The 13688-nt window shown below is 47.4% G+C and overlaps 1 protein-coding gene across 2 annotated transcripts in view; it reads left to right on the top strand.

Annotated features, from left to right (window-relative positions):
* Positions 1–12225, top strand: part of UBE4B (ubiquitination factor E4B) — a 91571-nt gene extending 79346 nt beyond the window's left edge. For both annotated transcript variants that reach the window (XM_088482415.1, XM_088482416.1), the window contains 8 exons: positions 322–557; positions 3333–3459; positions 4198–4342; positions 5356–5490; positions 5583–5774; positions 6625–6799; positions 9462–9608; positions 11014–12225. In XM_088482415.1, coding sequence (XP_088338541.1) covers positions 322–557; positions 3333–3459; positions 4198–4342; positions 5356–5490; positions 5583–5774; positions 6625–6799; positions 9462–9608; positions 11014–11075 — 1219 coding nt within the window. In that variant the 3' untranslated portion in view covers positions 11076–12225. The remainder of the gene's footprint in view (positions 1–321; positions 558–3332; positions 3460–4197; positions 4343–5355; positions 5491–5582; positions 5775–6624; positions 6800–9461; positions 9609–11013) is intronic.
* The last annotated feature ends 1463 nt before the right edge of the window (positions 12226–13688 follow it).

Here is a 13688-nt window from a genome sequence, read left to right on the forward strand (position 1 = left end):
ACACCCCTCTTATTGTATTATTTGTATGTTATTTTGTCATTTCCCTACAGAACTACAGGAACTTTGCCGCCATATATATAAATTATGGTAATCTGTGTATGCAAGTGACAATTTTCTGCCAATTTCAGATTATATAACCACAGGCAATTTGTGGCCAATCAGAGCGAGTCTCCACTCCACTTCTATATGTAAAACTTTAGATTGATCTGATTTAGCCAGAGTCTGAACCGCTCCTCTTTGAAAGCCTTGATCTTTGTTGCGTCCGGCCTGTACCGGAGTGTTGTGTGTTTATAGACGTCTTGTCTTGTCCTCCTTCTATAGATACGCTCCTCAGGTTCTTTTCGAGTCCTGCACACAGGATGTTGCAACGTTCTTGGTGGTGCTGCTATGCAACCAGAACTATATCCGGAATCCTTACCTTGTGGCCAAGCTGGTGGAGGTTATGTTTGTAACGAATCCCGCCATCCAGCACCGCACTCAGAAGTTCTTTGAAATGATTGAAGGCCACCCATTGTCAACCAAACTCCTCGTGCCCTCCCTGATGAAATTCTACACAGGTAAGGAAAGACCGGTCTGTTCTGCTCATCGGCCAGGAGTTGTTCTTGTCCAAGTTTAGGAAACCAGCAACTGGGAATATAATAATTACCTGGGGCAGTCACATGGGACACAGCCAGAAAGGCCTTCTGTGACTGCGTTGTGCTCTTCCTTTCCCCGGGGGGTGTATAGATCTGATCTCATGCTGCAGGTCCGGCCCCCAGCAGTGATTTAGCGCTTTCTGACTGCTGACATCACTGCTGGTTTTTCGCCTTCAGAATGGTATGTGACCGGCATCCTGGAGAGTGTGCGCCGGACAGGAAAGTGGGTATTGTTGCCAATCTCTAAGCTCTGTAATGGAGGGGAGGAGGAGGGGGATTAATTCCCCACAGGGGTATTTAATGTCACTGGAGGTTCTATTGCTATTGGGGTGGGGGACCTTCAGTATTCACCCATATACACTAGGACAGTGCAGGCCATGGTACCGAGGGATCTTTTGCAATTGGATGGGGTGGGAGTTAATGTTAGGAAGGGGACACATGGATTCTGGGTACTAGACACCCCTGGGCATTTTTTTTTTTTTTTTTATGAAATCTGTTTATTGAACGGCAAAATGTAAAATTAATCATACAATTCAGGAATAAAATCAAATACAAACCAATTATCTCCAGAAATTATTTGTTATTCCTGACTGAAAACTAACATTTGCCATTACAATATTTCTACAATTTTTTTTTATAGATTTAGAGAAACATTAGCAAAGTAGACAAATTTAGTATAAATAGATTCTAATATAATCATAGAATAGAATATAAACAGAATGGCAGGGAAGGTCATATAAATATGAATATGAAGACACCCATGTCACATTAGAGATCCCTCTAAATACTCCCCCTGGGCTGTTTACTATTTTTTTTTTCACAAAAATTTTTAAAAACCTTTTTTTGCAATGCTATGGACTTATTTCACCATTTAACTGGCTCAGAAATGGTCGGGCTTTTTTACGATTTGAATTTGGTCAAGAACATCTATTTATAACTTTTTTTTTTTTTTTTATACAATGTTAGCAATAATAACATATCAGTCAGTGATATATCAGACTATCGATGATCAGAACATCGCAACATGACATTTCCCCAGCGGCTGCTCCTCTCTGCCCTGCTGACCAATCAACGGTGATCGGCAGCACAGCAGTCACTGGGGGAGGGTGTAGAGATGTAGATGGATCGGGAGGTCCCTCTGCTAGTGGCGGCTGCTGGGAGATTATCTTCCGGTACCTGCCCAGTGTGCGCTTCTGACTGGACATATCGTTTCCAACCATGTCAGGTAACGCACAGCCTGGCGTAGTCGCACATGGTGAAGTGACCCCACCAGGCAAGTGGTTCAGTAGGAGAGGAAAAATCGACAATTTTTTTTATGTTTTTTTTTTTGGGGGGGGGGGAGTAATTACAACCGCCTTAGTGCCCCTGGTGACCTATGTAAGATATACTTCATTATCGGTTCAGTGCCTGAAGTTACCAGGCTTATTCCAACTCTTCACATTCCAGCGCGTGATCTACGATTTATCGTCTTTTCTTTTTTCCCCTCAATCTCTGTAAAGGGGGATGTCCAGCATTGTTACTCCCTTTGCATTAACATGCTGATTTCTCATATACACCTTTCCCAACAGTGAGGTTTATGCAGTCAGTCATTTGTAATGTGCGGTATATTCTTATGTATAATGAGATTTTTACGTAATTGTGATGACCCTTTGTGCTGCCTCTGGTTGTTCAGCCTCCGGTTCTGACCACGGACCCAGTAGTTTAATGCCACGTGCTGAACGATGTCAGTCCTGCCCACTCCCGTCCCACCATGCCCCAAGATGTTTTATTGTTTGAAGAGTATTTCTTATAAGTCACAGGAGGTGATGAAGAGGCTTTTCTATAGTCTTCTGTAGATAACTGGTGGAGATACCTTTAAACCTACTTAATGAATGAGCTGGGGCTTTTCATGTGTAAGAATGAGAGCTCTGTATGTGTGTGTGCCATGACCTGGTGTGGCCGACCCTTTCGTGCCTCCTGCAGGGGTGATTCCTCCCATTAGTTCTGCTTTTCTGGCCTGAGCAAATTCTGATTTTCCCTGGTTTCCCCCAGCCGGCAGCTCATCCGTAGCTGTATGTGGCCTGTGCCATGACCTGGTGTGGCCGCCCCTTTCATGTCTCCTGCAGGGGTGATTCCTCCCATTAGTTCTGCTTTTCTGGCCTGAGCAAAGTCTGATTTTCCCTGGTTTCCCCCAGCCGGCAGCTCATCCGTAGCTGTATGTGGCCTGTGCCATGACCTGGTGTGGCCGACCCTTTCATGTCTCCTGCAGGGGTGATTCCTCCCATTAGTTCTGCTTTTCTGGCCTGAGCAAAGTCTGATTTTCCCTGGTTTCCCCCAGCCGGCAGCTCATCCGTAGCTGTATGTGGCCTGTGCCATGACCTGGTGTGGCCGCCCCTTTCATGTCTCCTGCAGGGGTGATTCCTCCCATTAGTTCTGCTTTTCTGGCCTGAGCAAAGTCTGATTTTCCCTGGTTTCCCCCAGCCGGCAGCTCATCCGTAGCTGTATGTGGCCTGTGCCATGACCTGGTGTGGCCGACCCTTTCATGTCTCCTGCAGGGGTGATTCCTCCCATTAGTTCTGCTTTTCTGGCCTGAGCAAAGTCTGATTTTCCCTGGTTCCCCCCAGCCGGTAGCTCATCCGTAGCTGTATGTGGCCCGAGCCTCTGAGCGACCTAGAACAGACTCTGCTACGTGAGTGATATCTTTCCTTCTCTTCTCAGATGTTGAGCACACTGGCGCTACCAGCGAGTTCTATGACAAGTTCACCATTCGCTACCACATAAGTACCATCTTCAAAAGCCTTTGGCAGAATCCGGCTCATCACGGCACATTTATGGAAGAATTCAAGTGAGTGGCGTTGTGCGCAAACCGCGATCTAGAATCAAACCCCTCTCCTCCTATGCAACCAAAATATAGTAGTATTTTATACAAGCCTCGTAGCGCTATCGGCGCTGTGGACACGAAGGAAAAAAATAATGAAATTGGCAACACTTTATAATTCTTGTACTAGATACAACATATGTCCTCTTCTCAGTCGTGGCGCTGTAACCTGCACACAGTGCATTCGCCCAGGGACGCACTTTATCGCCATTCTCATGGGTATAATTCAGCCGCCTGCTCTGTGCGCAGGTGATTGCTCCACTTACTAGAAGCCTCCCTGTATAGACCAGCGACAGAAATAGGTTTCTCACTGTTACCCAGCTTGTTCTGGATGCATTGACCACAAAGTTATATGTAAGGAATCATTTGCTTAGTTACACTACATAACTTTATACATTATTTTACATGTATCTAATTGACTCTGGGGCCAAATGTAATAGGGTGTGGGTGTAGTAAATGTGAGAGTTTAGCAGTAACCTCTCACATTGGTCCAGTTTTATCTTCAAAATGGGAAAACATCTGAATAAGAGTTGTGAGTCTGATAAACATGCGCGTTTGCTCTGTTGCTTTATTCTCTGACTCTATGACACTGGGCGAGTTTAGGAAGTGTGAGGACTCTCACCCCATTACATTTGGCCCTGCGTGTCATTTACGTTTGTGCGATGGGTTCTGCTCACATTGATATTGACATGTTTGTCTTTACAGCTCGGGGAAGCAGTTTGTACGCTACATAAACATGCTGATTAATGACACCACGTTCCTACTGGACGAGAGCCTGGAGTCCCTGAAACGCATCCATGAGATGCAGGAGGAGATGAGGAACAAGGAACATTGGGATCAGCTGCCTCGGGTTAGAGCTCTTCACCCATATTGTCCATATTCGCCATTATGCAGCCGCCATGTTGCTTAGTAACTTTGTGCCTCGGCGATCTCACTGCTTCCTGGTGAATCGATCACCTGCATTCTTACTCCATTGTGGCTCAGCCCACGTGAGGACCCTCCGGTGCATCGTGTCATTTAATTGCTGGTGGTTAGGGGACTGCTAAGGGATAGGAGTACATTGTAACTTTCATACTTCACATTATCATCTTTATAACTGTGTCCTGCTAGAGATGGTCGGCCACAGAATAAACGCTGCTTGTTACTTTAAAGGTTCACCCAAGGTGTCCCCAGAGCGCCCATGGGCGGTGTCCCCAGAGCGCCCATGGGCGGTGTCCCCAGAGCGCCCATGGGCGGTGTCCCCAGAGCGCCCATGGGCGGTGTCCCCAGAGCGCCCATGGGCGGTGTCCCCAGAGCGCCCATGGGCGGTGTCCCCAGAGCGCCCATGGGCGGTGTCCCCAGAGCGCCCATGGGCGGTGTCCCCAGAGCGCCCATGGGCGGTGTCCCCAGAGCGCCCACTAATTTGATGAAATAAGTAATATCTGATTGGTTGCAATATTTACTGAGTCAGATCTCAATCCAATGCCACTAGCTCCACGTGCTATTCTTTAGGCAGCGGATATAGTAGTAGTTATGGTTACAAAGTCATTTGACCCATATGCTCAAACTATCCTGATCGTCATTGTCCCTATTTTTGGATTCTTATTTTTTTTTTTTTGTTTGTTTTCTAGTTTTTGGCAGAAATTGCAAATATCCATATAGAGATCTGTTCCTGTTACTAATTTTCAGTGGGATCCTGTTTTTTTAGGCTTTACTGGCACCACGGTCTCCCACTAATGGCAGACATAGTGCCCTGCTGAGGGCAGCTCGCTTGTACCTGAATACTCGTTGTGCTCAGACTGTTTGTGGAGGGCGGTCTGGTCATCATTAATACGGGCTGTACAATTCTATGACTTGCATGTCTCACATGTCTTTCTTTTGAAGGATCAGCAGCAAACACGGCAGTCCCAGCTGGCGCAAGATGAGCGTGTCTCCCGTTCCTATCTGGCGTTGGCGACAGAAACTGTTGACATGTTCCACATTCTCACCAAGCAAGTGCAGAAGCCGTTCCTGAGACCGGTGAGTGTTGGGCGCTGCAGTGGTCCAGTGACGTCCCCAATAGGATCTGCTCATCATTGCGCCAATGCGTTGTCTGTTTTCCCCTTGTGCAGGAGCTGGGCCCCCGATTAGCTGCTATGCTCAATTTCAACCTGCAGCAGTTGTGCGGGCCGAAGTGCCGGGACCTGAAGGTGGAGAACCCAGAGAAGTACGGGTTTGAACCGAAGAAGCTTTTGGATCAGCTCACAGATATTTACCTGCATTTAGACTGTGCCCGGTTTGCAAAGGCCATAGCGGACGACCAGGTCTGTATGGTGAACGTCCTCTGCTGGAACTATACTGCAATAAATATAATTGATATACCTATGATTTATCTATAATCGTGGTTGTGATAAATGTCTACATGCACACCGTAGGTGCTGGCAGGGTATACAATCGGGAAACCGGCTACCTGACTGTCATATCCCGGCGAGGGTGAAATGCCGGGCGTCTATATCTAGACGCCTGTCACTTCCCCTATGCCGGGAGACAGGCGCCCGGCATCCTGATCGAAGGGATGCCGGGCGCCGCGGGGGGGAGGGTTAGGTTTAGGGCACCCGGGGGGGACTTAGTGTTAGGCACCCCCCCGGGAGGGTTAGGGGGAGGGAGGGGTAGGGTTAGGCACTCCCGGGGGGGACTTAGGCTTAGGTACCCCAACGGGAGGGTTAGGGTTAGGCTAGGGGGAGGGAGAGTTAGGGTTAGGCACCGTCCCGGGGGACTTAGGTTTAGGCAGCGGGGAAGGGGGGGGTTAGGTTTAGGCACTTGGAGGGGAGGTTGGGGTTAGGCACCCCTAAGGAGGGTTAGAGTTAGGGGGTTAGGTTAGTTTATAATTACTTTAGCGACGATCGGTATTTCCAGCGCTGTCGGGCTTCCGCTGCCGGGAACTCTGCTTTTGTCGGCCTGCCGCTGCCGGGAATCGAACCATGCGGCCGGCGGTATTTCATACCGATTCCTTTGGCAGTATATAATTTTGCAGGTGCTAGACGAGAGCTGCACCGTGTCACCCTCACCCCAAAGTATAATACTGGAGGCACTGTACACTGGAGGCACTGTAGTACAGAGGTTATTTAACACGGGAAACCCTCTTTAGGTTACTGATTTTCTTTCTTTCCTCAGAGATCCTACAGCAAGGATCTGTTTGAAGAGGTCATTTCCAAGATGAAGAAAGCCGGGATTAAGTCCACCATCGCCATTGAGAAGTTCAAGCTCCTGGCGGAGAAGGTAGAGGAGATCGTGGCGCGGAACGCTCGGGCAGAGATAGATTACAGTGATGCACCAGACGAGTTCAGAGGTATTTTAAGCCTATCTGTCCTCCTGAATCACTGCTTCTCACCCCTCAAGTACCCCAACAGGTCATGTTTGCTGTCTGTGGGATTATTCTGTCCCAGCAACATGGATTACCTCACCTGTGCATGATTAAAGAAATCCACACCTCATACCCTGCTGGTGGTCCCTGAGGACTGGAGTTGAGCGCCCTCTCTGGTGAATAGTGCATGATGCAGACCTGGCTCCAGATCTTTTCAGGGTAGTCAGCATTTTAAATTGCACAAACGGAGAAAATGTATCTATCATATGATGAGAATAATCTATATTAATATAATAAGAACGTTTTGTCTGTTTATTCCAAGTTGGTGCAAAAACTAGTGACCTGATTTCCATGAAAACGGCATCACTGTGTAGTGGAAACTCCTAGAGATAACCTGCACTTTGTCTCATCTCCATCCCTCCAGTTTAAGCTGAGCAATAACAAAAGCACATTTCTTTTTACATCAACAATGTAAGAGAGGTGTGGCACCACGTAGGGAGAGGAAGCCGACGGACGAAATCCCGACCGCCGGCTTCCCGACTGTCTAATCCCGGCAAGGCACTAATGACAGGCGTTGAAATCCCGACGCCTGTCATTAAACCTACATCGGGAGCCAGACGCCCGGCGTACCGAACGAAGGTAAGCCGGGCGCCGACAGCCACGTGGGGGGAGGGTTAGGTTTTAGGGCTCCCGGGGGATTACATACCAATTCCGAGGGGGGGAGGGATACTTTGGGCTACATAGTCTGTGCACAGGGCACACAGTGACATTGGTGAGATAGGTGTGGCCCCATTCTCACGGCCGGTAAGAGCTGGGGGGAGAGATACTTTGGACCCACAGTCACATGAATAGGATAGGTTACATAGCAGTCTGCACAGGGCACACAGTGACATAGGTGTGAGTGGTGGGTGTATAGGAGAGGTTACATAGCAGTCTGTGCACAGAGCACACAGTGACATTGGTGTGAGTGGTGGGTGAATAGGAGAGGTTGCATAGCAGTCTGTGCACAGGGCACACAGTGACATTGGTGTGAGTGGTGGGTGAATAGGAGAGGTTACATAGCAGTCTATGCACAGGGCACACAGTGACATTGGTGTGAGTGGTGGGTGAATAGGAGTGGTTACATAGCAGTCTGTGCACAGTGCACACAGTGACATTGGTGTGAGAGGTGGGTGAATAGGAGAGGTTACATAGCAGTCTGTGCACAGGGCACACAGTGACATTGGTGTGAGGTGGGTGAATAGGATAGGTTACATAGCAGTCTGTGCACAGGGCACACAGTGACATAGGTGTGAGTGGTGGGTGTATAGGAGAGGTTACATAGCAGTCTGTGCACAGAGCACACAGTGACATTGGTGTGAGTGGTGGGTGAATAGGAGAGGTTACATAGCAGTCTGTGCACAGGGCACACAGTGACATTGGTGTGAGTGGTGGGTGAATAGGAGAGGTTACATAGCAGTCTGTGCACAGGGCACACAGTGACATTGGTGTGAGTGGTGGGTGAATAGGAGAGCTTACATAGCAGTCTGTGCACAGGGCACACAATGACATTGGTGTGAGTGGTGGGTGAATAGGAGAGGTTACATAGGAGTCTGTGCACAGGGCACACAGTGACATTGGTATGAATGGTGGGTGAATAGGATGGGTTACATAGCAGCATGTGCACAGGGCACACAGTGACATTGGTGTGAGTGGTGGGTGAATAGGAGAGGTAACATAGCAGTCTGTGCACAGGGCACACTGACATATGTGTGAGTGGTGGGTGAATAGGAGAGCTTACATAGCAGTCTGTGCACAGGGCACACAATGACATTGGTGTGAGTGGTGGGTGAATAGGAGAGGTTACATTGCAGTCTGTGCACAGGGCACACAGTGACATAGGTGTGAGTGGTGGGTGAATAGGAGGTTACATAGCAGTCTGTGCACAGGGCACACAGTGACATAGGTGTGAGTGGTGGGTGAATAGGAGAGGTTACATAGCAGCCTGTGTACAGGGCACACAGTGACATTGGTGTGAGTGGTGGGTGAATATGATAGGTTACATAGCAGTCTGTGCACAGGGCACACAGTGACATTGGTGTGAGTGGTGGGTGAATAGGAGGTTACATAGCAGTCTGTGCACAGGGCACACAGTGACATAGGTGTGAGTGGTGGGTGAATAGGAGAGGTTACATTGCAGTCTGTGCACAGGGCACACAGTGACATAGGTGAGAGGTGGGTGAAGGTGCTGCTGCTGCCGCCAGTCTGTATAGTGCTGCAAAGCAATACAACTAAAACACCTAAAATAAAAAGAAGTTGGCAGAAGAGATTTCCTTGTGGGCGAAACCTCGGGCAGCAGTTAGTGTACCATACGATGAGTGGGGTATTTTATCCATCGCTCTCTGTGATCTTTGCTGTGTGCAGGCCCATAAAGGGTCCTTGAAGTGCCTGGTACACCCCTGCTTGCATTAGCTTCCTGCTGCTGTTATCTAGGACTAGCTGGGCCTCTGTCATACTATACAATGGGAGCTGAGTGATTCATGTCATCTTTTGAATTGTAATCTTCCACAAAAAGCTAGGCCGACGCCATAAAGGTATGTATCCTTTACATGCCGACTCTCTCCTTATATGCACCGACCTCAGTAACGGGGATCCTTGTCGCCTCCAGATCCGCTAATGGACACCCTGATGTCTGAGCCAGTGAGGCTGCCGTCTGGAACAATCATGGACAGATCCATCATTCTGAGGCACCTCCTGAATTCCTCCACAGATCCATTTAACAGACAAACACTAACGGAGAACATGCTGGAGCCAGGTACAGATCACAGAGCTCATACTGGGAAGCCAAACCTATATTCATGGCCAGAATTAGTCTTGAATTAAGGACTCTGGGCCTGACTCAGACCCGCTCGCAAGCTGGTCGATGGTGGCCCAGTGCGCACGCAAGCGCAAAAAGTGCTCGCTCCGTGACTCACTACAAAAGGGGCGGCTGTCGATGTTGATCGACAGCTCACCCCATTTTGTAGGCGTGGCGGGGGGTGGCTTCACAAAGTGAGGCATTCCCATGCGAACGCCTGTTGTTTGTGAGTGGCCCCACTGACATCACCAGTGATGTCAGTGAGAGAGCTTCCGGCTCTATTTGAGCCAGAAGCTCTCTGGGGCTTGCCGCCACGAGACCCTACCACAAGGGTCTCGTTGCAAGCCCGATGGTCTTTGACCATTGCGACAATCATCATGGCCGCTCGCAATAGCTGAGGGTGGTAAGCCACAGCTATGCTAGCTGCCAAGAGGCCGCAACTAAAAAAAACAAGCGCCCGCCCTGATGCAGAGCGAGCGCTCGCTTTTTGCGAGTGCCTCTGAATCAGGCCCTCTGTCTTTAATTTTCTCTTTGTTTAATTAAACACATATAACTATTCTGGTTAGAGGACATTACCTTGTTTGTGTGATAATGCTAGTAAGAACTCCTGAAGCCATGTCATTGTTTGTCTTCTCTTCCCCATTATAGCTTTCTCTTCCCCTAGAGCTCTCATGTAAATATTTCTCATTTGTTGGCCTGTGATCCTCTTACAACAAGACCGTCACGGCCTAATGACAGGAAATGTCTTATTCACGTCACAAATGCAGTTATTAGCTTGGCTCGTCTGGGAATAATACTGGGGGTAAACGAGAAACCATCAGCACCCACGTGACTGGTCGTGTTTGTTGTAGTGATTTTCATGGAAGCTTATAATGAGTACATTTCTGTGGGTTGTAATACACAGTGCTTAGCTATACAAACTGTACATACAACTCTCGTTGCCCTTTCCATAGAGAGAGAACCATTTATACCAGAGGTAGTTTAGCATTGATACACATATGATGTATTTGTGTATAAGCAGACACATCTCTCCCACAAGAACATGTCACATCTGGTAAATTAGGAATAAAAGCCATTTATACAGTATTGTACAGATTCGTCATGCTGCCTTGCCGGGAGTTATATCATTTGTGCAGGCTGTAACAGGGAAATGAAAGATGCTATAATAAAAATAATTATATATTGTATAAAAAGCTAAAATGCCATGTTCAGTATTATCCTACTGCTCCCTCCTTAGTGACTGGCACCTGCGGATATATGAGATGTTTTCAGACCGGAAAACATAACCTGTTACCAAGGAGACTGCAAGCCAGTCCCTAACCTCTATGACCATATATTGTTTTTATTTATATTTTCCTCGTAGTGCCAGAACTGAAGGAGAGGATCCATGCATGGATGAGGGAGAAGCACAATTCTGACCAATGACGCGATGACACATCGCTGAGAGGTTTGTCTTACCGGCGGCTGCCCGCAACCACAAGAGATGGAGCCCTGTACATATATTTAAATATCACAAGCATTGACGAGCTCACCCGACAGAAGCAAAGGGGATTATATTTTCTTAATAAGGGCCAGCGTTACAGTACAGACAGCAGAGACCCTTCTCAGTGTGTGAATAAAAGGTGGACAGGCGACAGCGAGCTATCGCTACGAGCCAGTGACAAGCCAACTGCATCATTGTATCACTTACACCAGTTTTTTACTTTCTGAATTTTTTTTTATTTCTGCTGCTACTTTTTCCTGTTTCCTTCCCTTCCTCCCTGCCAGGATACCAGCATCCATCATCAAGGATGTACGCCAGTTTTGAAAGACTATAACGAATTGAAATCTCCCCTGCCGCCCCAAGCTGTGCACCCAAGTGCGATATACGCCCCCTGACGTCCTGACCAGGGGCCGCGGCATCCTCTGGCTAAATGTGATTCGTGGAGCATGTTTTTATAGGAAGGAAAAAAAATCAGAAATATAGGAGGGGGGGGGGAATCAGAAATATATATATTTTCTTTTAAGTTTAAAGACACGATAAACGATGTTTTATACAGGCCGGCATGGGTTGTTTTTTTTTCTTTGAGAAGTTCATGTGCATAGAGATTGCATTATGTGTTTTCCTTTTGAATGACTGCACTGGAAATTTGTTTTTAATTGCTGGCTTTCTTGATAGTTGGGGAGTAATCGGCCTGCCAGGTTACCACCCCTCCTTGACACCCTCTCCTCCTGCCCATGTTGGGGAAGGGGGCTTTACACCTTGTACGACAGATGTCAGTTCACACCCATTATTTAGCCTTACCAAAGTGAACGGTATCGGGGAGTCTGGCATAGGGGGGGAGGGGATTTTGTTTGTTTTTTCTTCTCTTGCTTTGTTTTTTATGAAACCTTTTTGTATTACTGCCCTCCACAGCATACTTGAATCCCTGTACTCTCTCTATGTGGAAAGGCAGGTACGTTTTAAAATTAAGCCTGTAAAATAGAAAAGTGTGTCCCCCCTCTCCGTATAATTTCAGTTTTGCTGCAGGATTGCTCCCTCCTTACCGTCGAATTCTGGACTCTGAGAATACAATAAATGGTGACAAACATGGAAGAGCCTTATTGTTCATTGTATCACTGCTATGATGGGATAAATAGTATCCGAGTTATGCATGAACTAGATGCCATAATCATGGACATAGTACTGCATACTGTAGCTAGTGTCTCGTTTGCCGGCCAGGTTTTTTCTGTTTGTTTTCTGTTTGTTTGTTATTTTCTGTTTGTTTTCTGTTTGTTCTTCTCTGTTTGTTTTTTTTCTCTGTTTGTTTTTTTTCTCTGTTTGTTTTTTTTCTCTGTTTTTTTCTGTTAGTAGTTTTAGCCCATATCTAGGCCTATAATCTTGTATTGTTATATAGCTGGAAGTACCACATAAAGATGTCACGCTGGCATTGCAGAGCACTATACTAATCCAGCCAGAAAAGCCAGGTGACCGGTAGCGTGCATTGCTGGCCTGCTTGTACACTATGTAGACATAAGTGATTGGACACCACCGCGCAAGCAAAATGCAGACCATTGCACACGAGTTCCAAAGGGCCACTCATGTGGCGGTTTCTACAAGAACACTTGGTAGGGAGGCCCATGCACCTGCAGCTCTACGGAAACGACAGATGTTTCACCTGTCATGTTTCCAGGGCGACGCTGGACTGGTATACAGAAGATTCAGTAACACGGATGGACTGGCCCACTCAGAGTCCAGACCTTGCCCCCAGTGAGATGAATTGGAGTGACGAGTGCGTTCTAGGTCGACTCCACCTTCCTTAGTGTCACGGTCACTGTACGTAAGGCAGAATGGCAGAACATAGCGCCTGCTGCTGTCCAGGTACTTGTGAACAGTTTGCCAAGAAGGGTGTTTGTAGTGATTACTGCAAAGTACTGACGTCAGTGAAATCTCAGTGATCTATTTGCTGTCAGTGTCCAATTACTTTTGTATTTATAGTGTATATACAGTGCCTTGCAAAAGTATTCACCCCCATTGCATTTTTCATGTTTTGTTGCCTCACAACCTGGAATTACAATGGACTGTGTGAAGGTGTGCGTCATTTCATTCACAGAACATGCCTACAACTGTGACGTTGTGTTTTTTTAATATTGTGAATCAAACAACATTTAGGACAACATAACAGAAAACTTCAGCGTGCATAACTATTCACCCCCCTAAAGTCAGTACTTAGTTGAGCCACCTTTTCCGGCAATTACAGCTGCAAGTCGCTTTGGATAAGTCGCTATGAGCTTGCCACATCTTGCCCCTGGGATTTTTGCCCATTCCTCAAAGCAAAACTGCTCCAGCTCCTTCATGTTGGATGGTTTCCGCTTGTGACCAGCAATCTTCACGTCTGACCACAGATTCTCACTTGGACTGAGATCTGGGCTGTGACTCGGCCATTCCAACACATTTACATGTTTCCCCTTAGACCACTGGAGTGTTGCTTTAGCAGTATGCATCGGGTCATTGTCCTGCTGGAAGGGGAACCTCCGTCCCAGTCTCATATCACAGGCAGACGGACACAGGTTTTGCTC

The sequence above is a fragment of the Taudactylus pleione genome, unplaced genomic scaffold, assembly GCF_031769625.1.
Source record: "Taudactylus pleione unplaced genomic scaffold, aTauple2 ptg000287l, whole genome shotgun sequence".
NCBI lineage: Eukaryota > Metazoa > Chordata > Amphibia > Anura > Myobatrachidae > Taudactylus > Taudactylus pleione.